Genomic DNA, 17,664 nt, shown 5'->3' on the forward strand with positions numbered 1-17,664 from the left:
ATTAGGTCTGTTCCAACAAGAGTCAGGGATTGGTTCCCAACCGTTCGAAATGTTTGGTCAGCTAAGTTCTAAATGTGTCTTCACTGAATATATCGCAAGAATTAGTTGGATGCACATTTCGAACGGTTCGGAACCAATTCCTGACTCATGTTGGAACAGACCTAATGTATAATTACCTTTCGCTCCTTTTTTACAGAATTTCGATATCTTGACTTGGGCAGGAGATATACGCGCTCGCATTTTCGACTTTATAAATTTGCAGTAGGTCGTCATTTTGAAATTGGAGGTCCGGATTGCGGATATTTGTTGAGCACCCCAACAGTTATCTTTCCATGTAGTTTCATCCAAACTTAAGTTTTAAATTTGTCATAATAACTGTTTATTTGATCACGGTCAGTCAATTAAAAAAAGATTTAAAATAAAAAAATCATGACAAATAAAATATTCCATCATACACTGTTAACGGGAACTGAATTATATACCCACAACAAAATTTCTGTCAGTTTTACGACAAGAACTATGATTTAAGAATACGAACCTCCATATTCAGTTTATTAACAACGCTGACAGTAGTAACAGCTTCTCTATTATCAACCTCGTAAAATATATTTTGCTTACTGAAAACGACATTCAAACTGTTCGTAATAACACAGAACGACGCACTGTGACTTACGAGTTCCCTGAAAGAGGATATAAATATATACCACACTACAAACTGCTTGCAAGCATTAATTCAGTTCCTTTTAACGTTTATTACAGCAGTAGCGACTCAAAAATACTACTTGTTCGTTCTTTACACGGATACATTAGTATTTTAAAATAAACATAAGTATCACTTAGAAATTGTTAAAACTTGTCTTTTCCGCTGAAACTTCTGTCTAGTTAGACATTAATTATTATACAAGGTTGGACGTTTTCAGACCTGGTTGTCAGGTCGTCTGTTTACGTAAACCTATCGGTTTCCTTTTCTGCAGTTAAAGTCGAAATCTCTTGAAACAGAGCAAAATACGTTTATTTCTGTGAACTTACCTGTGTGACAGGGTCCTTCATGATGAGGACGTCGGTGACGTTCCCGAACATTCCAAAATACTCCTTTAGCTTCTCGCTGGACGTCTGCCAGCTGAGCCCGCCAACGAAGAGCTTGCCCGGGGCGGGATCGTTCGAGTTGTTGGGAGTGCTACGGCCCGACGACCCGGAATGGCTGCCGTTCATGGGCACCAGAGATGGGTGCACGTCGTGGTGGTCGATGATGCCGTTGCCCTCGCCCATTGAAGTACTGCGGATGAAAATCAGATCTGATTAGACGTGCAACGTTTTGAAGGGATTGTGACGATTTCCTGTCGGCTAGCAAAGCTGTTTCTATCAAGAATTGGGATAATTGTAATAGCGATGTTGGGAGACATTCATTTCCTTAGGAATTGTCTTTAAAAATTGTTATTTTGTCCCTTTAATGGGAGGAATCAACGTAGAAAATTTGTCATAACCTCAATGTTACATCCTGTTTTTGAATATGTAACACTTTTGTTCAATGATTCAAAACCACGAGGAAAGAAATTAAATTATATCTACCAATTCTGTTAGAAACAACTTCATTCAGCTCATTCGCGCACTTTCATTATCGATGATAATCAAATGGGGTTTGTTATTTTGTTGGAAAACTCAAATATACATGTGTCATAAAAATATAAAATACACAGACCTACATAAATGATCAGTATATACACCGCAAATATTCAGTTTGCTGTACAAAACTACAAATAGATATTCTAGAATTTGCAAAAATGTTTCCGCAGATGACCAATGCTACTAGGAAGTAAACTTTCCATGGAAATAAGAACATGTTACACCTAACTGATAATAGCTAAATTTTGCTGCTTCTTTTCAGCTGTTTCCCATATTGATAGTGTGTGCACTAAATATGGCATGGATAACTTTTTGTACCATCAAAGGTTTCATGAAGGCGGATATAGGTTTGTAAGTACATATTTAAGTTACTATTTGCTTTAGTAAAAACGTAAAACCTCTTTTTAATCCAATACATTGATCAAGGAATTGACTACTTGGCAATTGTTTCCAATTTATTAATAACTAGTGTTGGTTATCTTCTACGCAATCGATAAAATCTTGCACACATAAAAACTACGTTGTAACCCCTTGCTTTTTAGCCAAATACGACAGCATTCTGCAGTGCAGATTCTTTTTTAGTCCAACCAATGATAGTTTTTAATATACAGGCTTGGGCAAATGTGTCGGAACACCTGTGTACAGTTTTTGTAGTATTTTTATTCTTTTCAATGTCGTAATTTAATTTCCAACATCTACTTTACGTATAGAGATAGGGCGTTGTCGGCAGTTTTTTTTAAATGAACCGCCCTGTTTATTTTAAAACATTTTTGAAAAAACAGATATTTCACCGATTACAATGATGAAGGGTTTGATGGGTCTGCGATTTATTGTTTTTTAAATGTTGAATGAAACAATAAAATAAAGAGTTGGCTGTTTACATTTTTGTCACTAACACCTGAAAAAGTAATCGGATTTGCTATCGTTTTTGCAAATTTTGTTTAAAAGAAATCAAATCATTTATTCCTGTCAGATTCAGTCAATAGTGCCAGAGATTTATAACTTATGAAGATTGCTATTCAAACTTCAAGTTATGGGTGAACTAAGAGAACGTGAAAGAATTTCGTTGTTGATGATGGTTGGTTTTGAAGACAGGAAGAGATCTGCGCAAGATGCATGCAATATTTTTAATGCAACTTTCCCCTGGAAGAAATTCCCATATTTCAAAATCAACGGTTTCAAAGGTTGTGAAAATGTTTCATGAAACTGTAATTGTCAAAAATCTTACAAAATCCGGCGCACGTAAATCAGCTACAAATGAAGACAAGTCACTAGATGATCTTCTCAATCTACAAGAACTAAAAGCTTCAGTGTCTCAAGTAACCTTATATCACATTAGCGAGAGATCAGTAAGGAGGATTTTGTCCAAAAATAAATTTCATACGTATAAAGTACATTTGGTACAAGAATTAAATGAGGATGACCCTGATAGGAGGATGCAATTTTTTGAAGAAATTATGAACATTGAGAATAATGGAAACTTTGTCAATAATATACTTTTCTCCAATGAATCGACATTCTGCTTGACCGGTTTTGTAAATCGACATAACTGTCGTTACTGGAGTAATCAAAACCCACATTAGATAGAAGAAAATCACACTCAATATCCTCAGAAATTAACTGTACGGATGGGAATAATCAGAGAACACATCATCTTCCCATTAAATCTTAGAAAAAAACTGAACTCTAATCGGTATTTACAACCTTTGCGTGAGCAAATTGTTCCAGCATTGATTCGGTTATTTCCAAATCAAGCATCCATCCTGAACTACTTTCAAATGACATTTGGTACCAACAAGACGGAGCTCCGCCTCATTATGAAGTTGAGGTACGTCGGTACCAAAATAATGTATTTCCACAGAGATGAATAGGACGAAGAGGACATATTAAATGGAAGCCGCGATCGCCAGATTTAAGTCCGTTAGACTGTTTCCTTTGGGGTCATTTAAAATCTGCCGTCTACAAGACCAAACCTCAGTCGTTAGAAGAGTTGAAAGATCTAATTAGGACAGTCGTTCAAGAAATATCACAGCATGTTATTCAAAATTCCTGAAGAGCCTTTGTTGATCGATTGTGATACCTATTGTAAGGTTGCTGAAAGTCACCAGTTTGAATATTTATTATGAATCTTTTATTTAATATTCAAATGTTCCATATTTTGCAATAATAAATTTCATTTTCATTAAATAAAATGTTTACTCTTTATTTTATTGTTTTATTCAACATTTAAAAAACAATAAATCGCAGACCCACTAAACCTTATATCATTGTAATCGGTGAATATCTGTCTTTCTAAAAATGTTAAAATAAACAGGGCGGTTCATTTAAAACCACCGCCGACAACGTCCTACCTCTAAAAATGAAGTAGATGTTGGAAATCAAAGTACGACATTGAGGAGAATAAAAATACTACAGAAACTTTTGTTAAAGGTATTTTTTAAATCAAACTTATGGTTTACCCCGTACACAGGTGTTCCGCCACATTTGCCGATATTATCAATAATAACTTTTACTAAAAATATATCCGGGCGTGGAAATTTCTACTTTGCGAGCACTTTTTATCGGTGTAGAAAAGCGTAGAGGGCAAATAAATAAGGCTGATAAGAGCCAGATGCTCGGGCCGATCGATAATTTTCAAACGGGACGCCAGAAGTTGGGCCAAAGAGGCGACGGTGTAACGACAATAACGGAGTTAGATGACAGAAGGAAGACATCGGAAATTGCTCAGGGTAAACGGGCGAGGTGAATGAAAAGTGTCTGATGGCGTGTATGTGTGTGTTGCAGGACGAGAAAAACCAGGCGGCACCGCGAGCTGACGGAACTGCTCCTCGATCCGGTCAACAGAAAGGTAAGGATCCCGATCAATACCCTCCCCGTGCACGTGTATATACATTAGTGATGTGGGGTGCGGCTGCGGCGGCGGCGCAAGACGGTTGCCATGACGGCGATTGAGCGAGGGGTTGCTCATCTCCCCTCGTCGTTCAGTCGGTGTTCGCGGCGCGGTGTGCAACTACCTTCCTGCCTACGAGACGGCCCGGCTGTGATATTGTCCTGTCACAGCAGTACTATTTCGAGATACTGCTGCTTCGGGACATGCCCACAGCTGGGCCGACACCATCACCGTGACCGTGAGTGTCGCCCAGGTGCCTCCACCGAGACCCCCGCAGGATACGCACACATGTACCCACTCGTAAAACAAAAACACAACTAGAGTCCTTAGAGTAGCCTTAGAGTTTTTTTTGTAACGATCACTGTTCAGTCTAGATACGTTTTTTCTACAACCCCAATGTAATATTATTGATTGTATGTACGTAGCGCCCCACATTACAAACTTGTGTTTGCACACTATGCACCTGTACCGGCTAACTGTATCTCTTTAGCTTTAAATGTATAGTTGTAGTGAGTAGAATAAACGCACAATAAATCTCCATGTTTTCCTTCCATCCCAAACGAGAACCTCCTAGAAAAATAAATGTCATTGTTAGGAGTTAAGAGGGAGTGACAGCCGGTCGATAGCGGCGGAGCGGGTGCGAATCGCAGCCGCTGTGGCGCTGTCCTCGTTTCGCAACAGCCTCCGCCATCTTGCAGATTATCCGAGCACTTTTTCATAGCTCGGAGGGGGATGTGGCGAAGCAAAAAGATAATGCTGACGCAAATGGGTACAAACAATGGTGAGGAGGGGGGAAGGGGGCGAACATTGATTTTCTTAATTCAATTAACGGTTCACAAAATTCGAAACCGATGATGAAATTTACAATATTTACAAAGGACCTGAAAAATAATCAACTCGGTTGTAATGAAATACAGTGTGCTATTAATAAAACTAAGTAGATGATTTACAATTTTACCTATTTCGCCTATATTAACTCTTGTGATCGGCTATATGGAGAAGTAGTATAAGCACTTTTCTGTAAATATGCGACGCCCACTACAGTAGTGTAAATATTTATTCTGCTTGGTAAAATATACATAATGAGTGAGTGACTTTTTATGAAATGTCTCTTTCTTACTGAGTTATTAACTAAACAATGTTCTTCATGATTATGTGCAAAGTTTAACAACATCAATCATCGAACTACACAATGACAAGCAATCTAACTTAGGTATTATTTACTGAAAGTGTTATTTTCTTTTGTATGCTTAGTCACTCAACAAAAATATGCCGGAATACTTGAGAACAAATGGTTATAACAGTATTTTAATAAAGAAAAATTAAAATTAAATGCCTTTTTATCCCCAAAGTTGCTATAAATAGAACACACATATTCTCAAATTGTGTATTTTCATCCTCTCATTTTAAATAATTAATTTAATCTGCAACTTGACGTGTAGTGCTTTTAAATTTTGTAAATGTGAGAATATAATAGAAAAAGGTAGGTTAGCAAGCTTGTTTTCCCCCTTAGAAAAAGATTAAAGCATATTTATCACTCAATTAAATTGTTTAACGATTCAATTTATTCCTGCATGCAACAAATTTTTGATATGCAAACTACACCTAAATTCTCACAGCGTGATAGCTTAAATCGAAATAAATAATAAGCTATTCCTAGCTCGAGCGCTTATAGCAATTTCATATCGAATCCTTGGCCAGATTTCCGTTTCAGCGGGGAAAAAGGGCGTGAAAATTTCGGGGGCAGGATTAAGTCCAAATCAATAATGCCTTCAGAGCGGGCAAACTTCTGACTATGTGCACGGATCGGTCGGATTTATTTAGCTCGGAGCCAGAACTACAAATCTAAAAATACCCCGAATAGAGGCATTTCATTGTCTGTTTTAATTGATACGTTACGGGGAGATGCAGCGGGTTCTCCGACTCTAGTTTTTAAATTGAACTAATGACACGGTTATCGACAAAACGTTCAAAAGTGCACGGTTTCGTTATATTTATTTCGAAAGCATTTCCTCAAGGAAATGTGGCGAATTTATAATGCGCCTCTGCCCTTTTCAGCCGCTGCTCTCGCCCCTACCCTTTGTCGGTCGTTCGTAGGGAATTTAACGATTTTTGCTACATTGTTCGGCTCGACCGTCTGTGATTCCACCACCACCAATTTCAATTTCATTCTGTTCTATTCACGAGCTGTTAAAATTACTTCGGTAGTGGAAATATTTGTACCTATCTTTAGAAATGTGAACTAAAGTCACAAATACATGGTTGCAAAAAAAATAATTATATTTCAGTTTAAAAATTTAGGAATATTCAATTAAAAATCATATTACGTAGTGAATCTTAATCTTTAGTTACCTCATACTGCGCAGAAGCTAAATATATTTCGATAATGGATATTTTTTACAAATTTCAATTTAATTCTAAAATGTTTGGATAAAAATTGTAGTAAAATGACGTCACGTTCTAATAGCTACATCAACCAATAAAGACAAAACAATGTTAGGTATCGTATCTTCCAAGCTATTTGCGAGTGACGCTATTTTTTTGAGGTTATAATTCCCTTTGTTCGTGTAATTTTGACAACTTGGCAATAAGTCTGCTCTGATTTAAATTCTTGAAATATGTGTGTATTGAATACTTTTCTAGTGATAATAATTAATTCATTAGCAAAGAAGGCAAGTTAAGACCACAGCATGTAAACCAGCAGTTTCATTTGGCTATCGACGTTTTGATCTCATTCAACTCTCAGATGTTATTATAACGTTAACGAGATTTTCAAATACAGAGTAGTCTCTAATAATAGGTACCATTACATTTTACATCTCTTGTGTAGCTAATGTGGTCGGAAATGCTTCTTTGTGACAACTATAATGCAATGTACTGATTGAATTCTATCAAACACGGTTTGGCGAATTGTGGGGCATCTGCTACGCGTTTCTCGCGATTTCCGCTCATCTGAATTAGTTGGTTTACATACGCTATGGAAGACTAGTGAAAAATCCAAATTTTAAAATTATATACGTTCTCAGATGTAAAGTAAGTACATTTTATAGCTTCGTGGTTATACTGCTGTTTTTATATACAAGTGACTCTCTGTGTCGTATTTTTTACTGCCTCATATATCCATAAAAACACGCTCGAAGACACTAAGAGGCTGCGAAGTATACCTTATTTTTTATTTTTGCTGGAATATGACTTGGATATTTAATAAAATGTAAGGCAACTCCCCTATAAAAAATATTGCAAAAACAAAACACCATACTGTGTGAGAGGCATAATTTACAGAAAAGTGCATATCTCGAAAATAACACAAAACTACATAAAATTAAAAAATGATATTCAAAAATGGTATCCTAGAAATGCATGCACTGTCGTGTTAGTTCCAATGAGAATAATGATTCACAAAAAGGGTAACCACCTGTGTCAGTATAATTATTAAAACAATAAAAAAATGGAGTCACTACATCTCGTAAAGTAGTGCTATCTATCGGAATGATAATAGTAAGGGATTGGCACTACTCTAGGATCCAGTGGCTCTTCTAAATAAACACTTACGATGCAGATTTATAGAAAAACGAGCAACTAGTTGAAAATCAAAATTAAATCTCAAGAAATGTATTTTATTTGGAATTGTATTCAAATTTTTTTATAAATCTGCACGGCCTAGATCTCTGGTATAGACAGTTAAAGAATAAATAAAAACTAATGATCTCGGTTGCCGTCTGTTAGTATAGCTTGTAACAACTAAGAAAAAAATTACAAAGGCACAGAGGTACGACAACCAAATACAAAAATCAGGCATATTATAAAGTAACCATGGGCTAAATGTCCGAACCGCTACGCTACAATCTGCTACTGGCGACGCCTTCTGTTTTTTTTTTGTTTACCTTCTGTGCGATATCGTGCCGCCACGCCTTTCCTCCTCGTCCTCTTCCTCGTCTTCTTCTTCATGTCACCGCCACCTACGTGCGTACCTCCGCCTGTCGCGTCTGCAGCACTTGAAGTAAAAAATCACATCAGTCTTTTTAATTCGATACTCGAGTGCGTGCAACATTCTACGCAAGGCGGATTAGTGATGCAGTCAGTAGAAGTGGAAATGAGCATGATGATCTCTAAGGAATCGTGTCTAACGAAGAACACTAGTTTTAGTACTAACATTAAGGTTAACTTTACAATATCCTTAAGAGGCCTTCTATGTACAGTATTTTACTACGAAAAGATGATTTTTACAAAAATACTATTTGTTGGATGCATATAAAGTTTATACTAGTGATGACGTCACATTTAATGTTGGTATCACTGAAGGTGATTCCAACAAAACGTCGATATGAACGCTGTCGTTGCGCATTCCGTGTCATATTTTATCGTTCTATCATATCTGTACACTAATCTTTAATTTTTTATCAAAGGATTGTGCTGCTATTTTTTTATTAATTAATTTTACAAGTATACTATACAGGGTTACTCAAAAGTATGGAAACCCCTAAAAATCTCAGCTGGAAAGCATTTTTGGGATAAATATGAAGACAAAAGTCTCAGCATTTTTCACGACACATCCGATGGTAACCTTGGTCTTGAATCAAGGTCAAGGTTCAAGGTCATATCAGATTAAGTCGGTTTTTTTCAAATTACGACCATTTTCGGCCCCGGAAATGGAATGAGCAGCCAATTTTGCATCCGAATATGACATTGACCGTGAGCTTAAGGTCAATGGTCAAGGTCAGTTCAAAGTCAAATATAGATTTTTGCTGTAATTTTCGAAATCAGAGTATATAGCTCTTTAGTGACCTTGATCTTGAGGTCACTAAAATATTGTGAGTCCCTTCTATTCCATTCCGAAGATAAAAAATGACCGCAGGATTAATCACTTGACCCCCACCTGGCCTTGACCATTGACCTTAAGGTCACGTTTAAAATCATATTAACATGTAGAATTCTATGCTCTTATTTCTAGCGTCTAAATAAGGGATCGCTACTCCAAAAACCGATATGACCTGACAAGTTGTTTCGACCTTGATCAAGGTCACTAAGGAGCACCATCAGGTATCTACTTAAAGACTGTCACTCCCTTTGATTCCGTAGTTAAAAATAAAAAATTACAGTAAAAATCAACATTTGACCTTGACCATTGACCTTCAGGTCAAGGTCAAGTTTACCATCGGTTGCGACATAGTAGTTTTCTATTCCTTTCGAGGTGCTCGATTGAAAAGATTTGTTTCTTAAAGTTATTTTTTTCTTTGTACGTTTACTTTGTTTTTGAAGTTACAAAAAATGCGAAGAAAGAAATAACACAAAAATTAAATGTAAACATAATACAACATTTTTATAAAAATTATTTTTAATAAAAGAAATTGTATTGTTTCAAAAATGCTTATTTCTCGAGATATTTGGAAGTTTCAGGTTAAAAAAATCACCTGGTACACATACGACAAATATACTGGATGTTCAATAAAAAACACGGCTATAAAATAAAATATTCTAATCAAATCGCTCTTATTAAAAAAATTCTTCAATAATCCAAAACAGGTTAATTCTTGAAATGAGATATACTTAGTAATTTATTACTTTTTATAGAAACCAGGCTATTTAAATTTAATTTGGACCTGTGTCTTCGACCTCTATCGCAACTACTGTTTTAGAACAAGCAAACCTGTGTGCTTGGAACAAACACAGTAAACCTTTTCATTAAAAAGAGTCCAACAAATAGTACGTCTCGGTATACTATCATGAAATGTTATTAACCCGCAAATATAAACACTGTACAAACAAGGAATCGCTACAAGATAATGAAACATAAATAAATAAGAGAGGGATAAATATCAAAATCTTAAGAGGTGTCAACAGGGAAGTTGTTTTATTGTTTAAAATAAAATAGCTACAATCTGACCTATTCTATCGGCTTGTCATTTATACAGAGTCATTCTGTAAAGTACTATTTGTTTATACCTTATGTAAACATTTTTAAATTGACCAAGACACCAGTTATAAAATTGGTTGTTTTAGACAAAGAAGTGTACTAACCCACTATACCTACAAATGTGTAGTTTTTGTTAATACTTATGCCAAAATATTTTGATGTAGAACTAAAAGAGATGATTCAACAATGTTTTTGGTAAATCGTACAATGTAAACAGTTTGATACTATACATAAATCATTTTCATTTGTAATTTCGTAACGTAGACACTTTTTAATTGATATGAAACTGGTGAATACGCTACAGGTAATACATATTAATCAAACCATCCGTTTTATTTTTATCTATTCAAGTAGACTGACAAGGAATGAAATAGCTTTTACTTTAAACTATAAGATACATAAAAATGAACTTATGTTCTCTAAAATTTGCCTTAAGTACTTTGTTAAAATTTTTGTAGTATTTTGTCATTAGAACTAACTATTAAATGCATACTTATTTAACAAAAGAATAGTTATTATTACTATAATTTTTGAATGAATACTTTCCAAAGCTAGGTATAACAAAGAGAAATATGCAGTATTTTATAATTAAAAAATTCCATTATAATCTAATATTTTTTGAAAAAATAAATGTTTTTTAGTTTAAAAATAATTGCATGTAATTTTATAGAACACTTTCAACATGTTTATTGAATAGTGAATAATTTGTTTATAAATATTTTAGTTGGTGCAACTAGAAAAATATACTATTCTAAAAATATTTATTGCCATTACCAAATCGGTTTATTTTGCTGTGTTACTTAGACTAATATACTTTTTACTTTATTCAGTTTCTTATTTTAAATATGAATGGAAGCACCCATGCTTTTGAAAAAAGTAAAATGTTAATAATTTCTTTAGTTTTGATTAAAAAATACAACAAACTACTTACTTATTAAGCACAAAATATTTCCCTCGTAGTCATATTCAGCATACCTAAATTGTATTGATTTACCAAACACACTGTATAAAACTTGTAAAATATGTCTGTTGATACCTGAAAACTTAAACCAAGGTCAGTGTTAATAAAGCAACCCCTTATAAGAATTTAAAAATGTTTAAATAGGCTTTTAAAGGCATTTTATATCAAAAAATTTTAATCTACAGTAAATATAAAATTAAAACATACATTCTACATAACCTGTACCTACGATGTAAGCTACAGCTGTTCTCTTATTTTAGAGACTAAACAATCAACCAATAAAATCATATTAGTTGAAAATTATAGAAAAGGTATTGCCTAGGTCACAAAAATATACAAACTGTTATATTTTAGCATAATTCAAAGAAAAAATACAATATTATTAAACTTTGTACAAAAGTTAAATCAATTTAAGATGCTAGAATTGTCTACTCACTACAACTATACGCTTTTCTACAGATTTTATCAAAACTATTTCTGTTTCGTTTGCCACGCTAGACTTCTAAAATCGCAACAATTCATAAAATGTTTTCTATGCGAATTCTACAACGCAAAATGTTCTCAAGTGCTACAATTTGCTGATCGGTTATTGAGGTGAAAGATGTTTTTTATGAATTGACAGCATTTAAGAGTTCTAGGACGAAGTTATGTTTGTTTCTAAATCATTTAATTTTATTTTATTTAGTTCCTCACCATCAATCAAAAGTATACTCCAAACCCAGAACTTTACCAGGTGTACGAACAGATGAAACGTGTCGAAGAAGAACGCAAAGAATGCCCAAACAATTGAATGAAAGAATTTGAAATATGTTGTAATTAAAAGCATATATCACGCAGTTGCATAATTTTATTGTAAAACGACCGGATCCGGTTTGTTTGACGAGAAAATATTTGTTTTCCACGCTGATGTTAGAATAACTTGCGAAAGATCGTTAAGAAATTATTAAGAAAATATTTGCTACCCTATAAAATATACAGCGTAAAAAATGTTCGTACACTTCGTCGATGTTATTTTATAATTCTAACGCGACTAAAAAGACGATATGAAAACGAGTAACGTTTAGACAAAAAAATTTCACTAAAACGGCAATACTTTTTGCATTTTGTTTTTTTAAATATACAGGGTGTCACGGAAATGATTAGAAAAAATAAAATTATGAGATCGTTGCTGTTGAAACATCGCATATAGAATGCGATGTTTCATACATGATTTTTTCATCCCCTTTTTAGGTGTAGGTAAAAATCGTGTTTTTCAACTTTACTCAAAAATGGTTGTAGTTACAAAGATCAATTATGTAAAGGACATAGTTCTAATGAATTATTCATTCCATTTTGTAATATTTCAGGATTTATCTTAGACTTTGACTAAAATAACACACTTCGATATTCGAATAAAATGCGGTTTAAAATGATATAGTAGACTGCGATAGCAATTTTGACATTTTGAGCAGTTAGAAGAAAGAATAAATAATATTTCATCAGATTCTAGCATAAATTTCAAACAAATTACATTTTCGTTGCTAAAAAGATGTAACGCCTGTGTATTTTTGAGCATTTACTCAAATATGATTGAAATGAATTAAAAATATGACAATTTTGGAGAAAAAGATTATTTTTTGACCAGCTGTAGTAGTAGCAATTTTTTGACCAGCTCTGTATAGTTAAGTACCCTAAGTACTAAGTCAATTTGTAATATAAATAACAAAAGCTATCCATTTTAGAGAAAATAATAATTTTTTATTGTAATCAGTGTCGAAATTTGAGTTAAAACTTCAAAACTAGTAGTACATACTAAATGTAATTATTAGAAATATAAACTACTCAGGAAACTAGTAAATTTTGACCAAAAAATTCCCCAACATTTCCAAGCATATTTATTTTTTTTGAATAAATCAAGAATATTTTAGTTTTTAGTTATGCTGCAAATATAAAATATATTTTAAATTCTGCACTACTTGTATTTAAGCTTCTCTGTATATCTAATAGCTGTTTTACATTGACAATTTATTGATGAATAATTTGACGAAGTTCTTCATGAATTAATTCACGAATTTATTGGTAAACAGTGTGGTTTTACACTACTACAGACTTTGTCAAGTTTTTTGACGCATGAATCAGTTCTACCAACGAATCGAAGAAGCAAACAAATTTCAAAAATGTCACCTTTCCATTCATAATTGTAGTGATACAATAGCGGTACCGTTTTGACACATATTATATAAATATTAGTTTTTGTAAGTAAACAATGCAAAACTAGTAGATCGTCACACAATTATTTACATATTCCAATAACATAACCTCATTACTGATCTGAGGCTGGAAATCTGTTGGGTTGGTACTACCGAACTTCACGAAGAAATTGACGAAAATTAGAACATGCTCAAATTCCTCAAGAACTTGATGAATAAATTCATGAAGTTATTTGACAGCAGATTTGGTGCATTACACTTGTCCAATTTTTTGATGAAGCGACTTCATGAATTATTAATTGATCAATAAATTGTCAATGTAAAACAGCTATAATAGCTTCCAAAATCCCTGTTGTGCAGTGATAATTAAATATTGATCTGTATAATTAATTAATAGCGTAAGCTAATTCTTAATGACATTCAACCAACAAAAATAAGACACAGGTGGTTCAGATAGTTGCCTAAAAACTAGTAGTAGTAGAGAATTTAGTTTTCATGGTAGTCCCCTGTAAATAAAGAAGTATTTTATAGAGGTAAATCTATGAAATTTCTTGATAAATTCAGGTTTTCCTAATTGGTATACCTACAACTGACTATTGCAGCAAGATCACTATCGAATGAACCTATGAAGCTGTAGAAAATGTTTGGTGCCCCATTACTTGACAACAAGATGTTCTGTGTATAAACTAACATTCAAACCAATCGATGTAAAATGTCATCATCGGCTCCAGTTACTTCAATTAAAGCCATACAACTCGCGACAGTTGCGAAGCCCCAAGCACACCTAACGAAGCCACACAACGTGAAAGATTAGAAGCATTTTCCTGGGAATATGAAGTTCGCATAATGGAATTATTCGTATCCCGTTAACAGGACGTTAATACCACATATTTTCAATTTCACAGCAGACACCGTTCCTCGGCGACTTTTTCCACCAGCACGCGGAAGAGTTTACGACGCTGCATTATAATTTCAATAAACTATTAAACCGTCTAGGCCTGATATGGCCGTTCCAGTTTGAGAATACCGTAAGAGAATCTAATATCGTATTATTTTTTATTGTCGGGGCAAATGACCATTTGTTCCAGTTACACGGAGCGTTTTCGATCGGATCTGATTCCGTATTACAATCTCGTAGGAGTTCTAATGGAAGGAAACATAGAAACGTGTAGAAAACCTAAAGGAAAATGCTATATTTTTAAAAAACGGCCAATAACCACACCAAATATCGATATACTCGGATATAATCCAAAGCATAGATGAATGCTCGAGATGCGAAATTTGTTTTTGTTTATTGATGGGTAACGGTATATAATAAAATCATTATATTGCCAATTTACTTCAAGGCTAGTGCGAGAAGTTATCTTTAGATCGTCTGGTTTTAGTACAAGCTTAAATTACGAGGAACATTCAAGATACTAAGATTTTGTTTCATAAATTTGTTAGAATTTTAACATTCAAGATACAGGGTATTGAAGTAAAAATAGGTAATTTATTTTGCAACAAGAGATAAAATTGGCGTATTTCGGAAGTAAATAGGGTCACGAAAGGATATACGGATTATAATTGTGATAGTAAAACATGCATTCTATTAAAAACTGTCGCTGTCACATAGAACATGACATTTTTCAAGCAACATATCACTTTTATTTTGCTTTTTTTAATATCTTTAGGTATGTACCAGGTGTCGCACTTATCTTTCCCACCCCACTTATCTCGGTTAGTTTTGCAGATATAAAAATTTTGTCGAAATAAAAGTTGTAGAGGTTTTTATGAAATTTCTGTTTGTAGCAACAAAAAATCAATTCAAATTTAAATGTCGTGGCAAATACAACTTATTATTTTTTTCTACAAAACGAAATAAACGATTTTCTGTCAGAAATACCATTAAATCAGCTGATGGTAATAATCTGGCAACAAGACGGAGCTCCATGCCATAATACTGTCGAAGTAACCAACTTTTTGGCCTTCCCGTAGCCCAAATCTTAGTCCACTAGATTTTTATTGTGAGGTTATTTAAAAAATAAAGTATACAGGGTGATTAATTAATGGTGACCAAAAATGAAACCTCGTATTCTTTGGTTAATTTTATTTCTTATAAAGAACTGAAAACACCGGACCTTAACCCACTGGATTTCATTTTGAGGAGTGCTATTAAACGGCTGGTATATAGTGAAAATTAATAGACTTGAACAGTTAGAAGAAAGAATAAATAATGCTTTTCATCAGTTTCAAGCAACGATAAATATCGAACAAATTACATGTTCGTTAATAAAAAGATGCCGTGCCTGTGTTCGTGCAAATGGCATTTACTTATATTAGTAGTATATTAAAAGATTCCACCCACGTGTTACATTTTCCAAGGCCGTCAGGGATGGTGAAAAGGGGTGGAATTGCAAAAATTCGAAATAATTCAAATAAAAAAACTATTTCTTGAACTGTCACCGTATTTGCAGAGAATGTTAAAAATAATCGTATTAGAGATACCACCCACCTGTTTCATTTTCCAGGCCGTTAGGGATGGTGAACAGAGGTGGGTTTGATAAAATTTGAAATATTCCAAATAAAAAAAAACCCAATTTCTTGAACTGGGGGGCTAGTACCTCTTAATACATTTATTTTTAACATTTTCTGCGAAAATGGTGACAGTTCAAGAAATATTTTTTTTTATTTGGAATATTTCGAATTTTTTCAAACCTACCCCTTTTCACCAACCCTAACGGCCTGGAAAATGAAACGGGGGGCTAGTACCTCTTAATACGTTTATTTTTAACATTCTCTGCGAATATGGTGACAGTTCAAAAAATATATTTTTTTATTTGGAGTATTTCGAATTTTTTCAAGTTCACCACTTTCCATCATCCCTGACGGCCTGGAAAATGAAACGGGTGGGTGGGATCTTTTAATATACTTAATTTTAACATTCTCTGCGAATATGGTGACAGTTCAAGAAATAGTTTTTTTTTTATTTGGAATATTTCGAATTTTATCAAACCCACCCCTGTTCACCATCCCTGACGGCCTGGAAAATGAAACGGGTGGGTTGGATCTTTTAATATACTTAATTTTAACATTCTCTGCGAATATGGTGACAGTTCAAGAAATAGTTTTTTTTATTTGAATTATTTCGATTTTTTGCAATTCCACCCCTTTTCACCATCCCTGACGGCCAGGAAAATGTAACGGGTGGGTGGAATCTTTTAATATATTTAATTTTAACATTCACTGCGAATATGGTGACAGTTCAAGAAATAGTTTTTTTAATTTGAATTATTTCGAATTTTTGCAATTCCACCCCTTTTCACCATCCCTGACGGCCTGAAGAACAAAAATGGTGGGAGCAGTTTTTAAATTTCCACGCTTTTAATATTCTGTGATCAGCCGCATATGAATTATTTAGAAAACTTGAGTAAATCTCGAATTTTTTTATGGCCACAACTTTATCGATTATAGTCCTACCTAAAAGTGTGGCTGTGGATGATTTCACACCGGTACAATGGGAATGCTTAAAATTGAGAAAACTAACTTATAAGCAGACTATTATTTACCAATTATAACCAGCAATGGGCCAATTTTTCAGCATCTTCGGAGATTTACAATATTATAGCTCCTAGATTATTAAATTGAAAAAAATATTGTGCATTATAAATTGATGAAAGCTGGGATACTGGGGTTTTAAGTAATAATGAGTAAGGCTACCTAACCAGATTTTTAAAGTGATTTTTCAAAAAAAAAATAGTTATAGATCTTTTTTACGACGCCCCCGTACTAAAACCTGTTTATGTGCTTATCTGAAGTATCGTTTCCGTTTATCGAACCAAGAACCAAAGGCATTTTTTAAATATCTCTAAAATGCGTTTTAAACGATCTACTTCATACGAAACACATGGCGCATGGTGGATAAAACAGACACTTCATTGAGTATTTATAAATAGGATATTTATCTACGAGCTTAATGGCGATTCAGAAATGCCTTCGGTGCACGTTCCAAATGCTAATCATATTTTACTCCAATATAAGTTCAACCAGAGCTATATACATAAAATTTTCCATTTACAAAATAATAAATATTTACAAACCGGATTTC

At 33.9% G+C, this 17,664-nt stretch overlaps 1 protein-coding gene across 1 annotated transcript in view; it reads right to left on the reverse strand.

The window, feature by feature from the left end:
- The window catches only part of LOC108904147 (RNA-binding protein Musashi homolog 2), a 215,433-nt gene that overhangs the window by 5,551 nt on the left and 192,218 nt on the right, over positions 1–17,664 (reverse strand). The window contains exon 3 of the mRNA XM_018706576.2: positions 1,030–1,276. Within this exon, the coding sequence (XP_018562092.1) occupies positions 1,030–1,276 (247 nt within the window). The remainder of the gene's footprint in view (positions 1–1,029; positions 1,277–17,664) is intronic.

Source organism: Anoplophora glabripennis, unplaced genomic scaffold (genome assembly GCF_000390285.2).
Source record: "Anoplophora glabripennis isolate ALB-LARVAE unplaced genomic scaffold, Agla_2.0 scaffold151, whole genome shotgun sequence".
NCBI lineage: Eukaryota > Metazoa > Arthropoda > Insecta > Coleoptera > Cerambycidae > Anoplophora > Anoplophora glabripennis.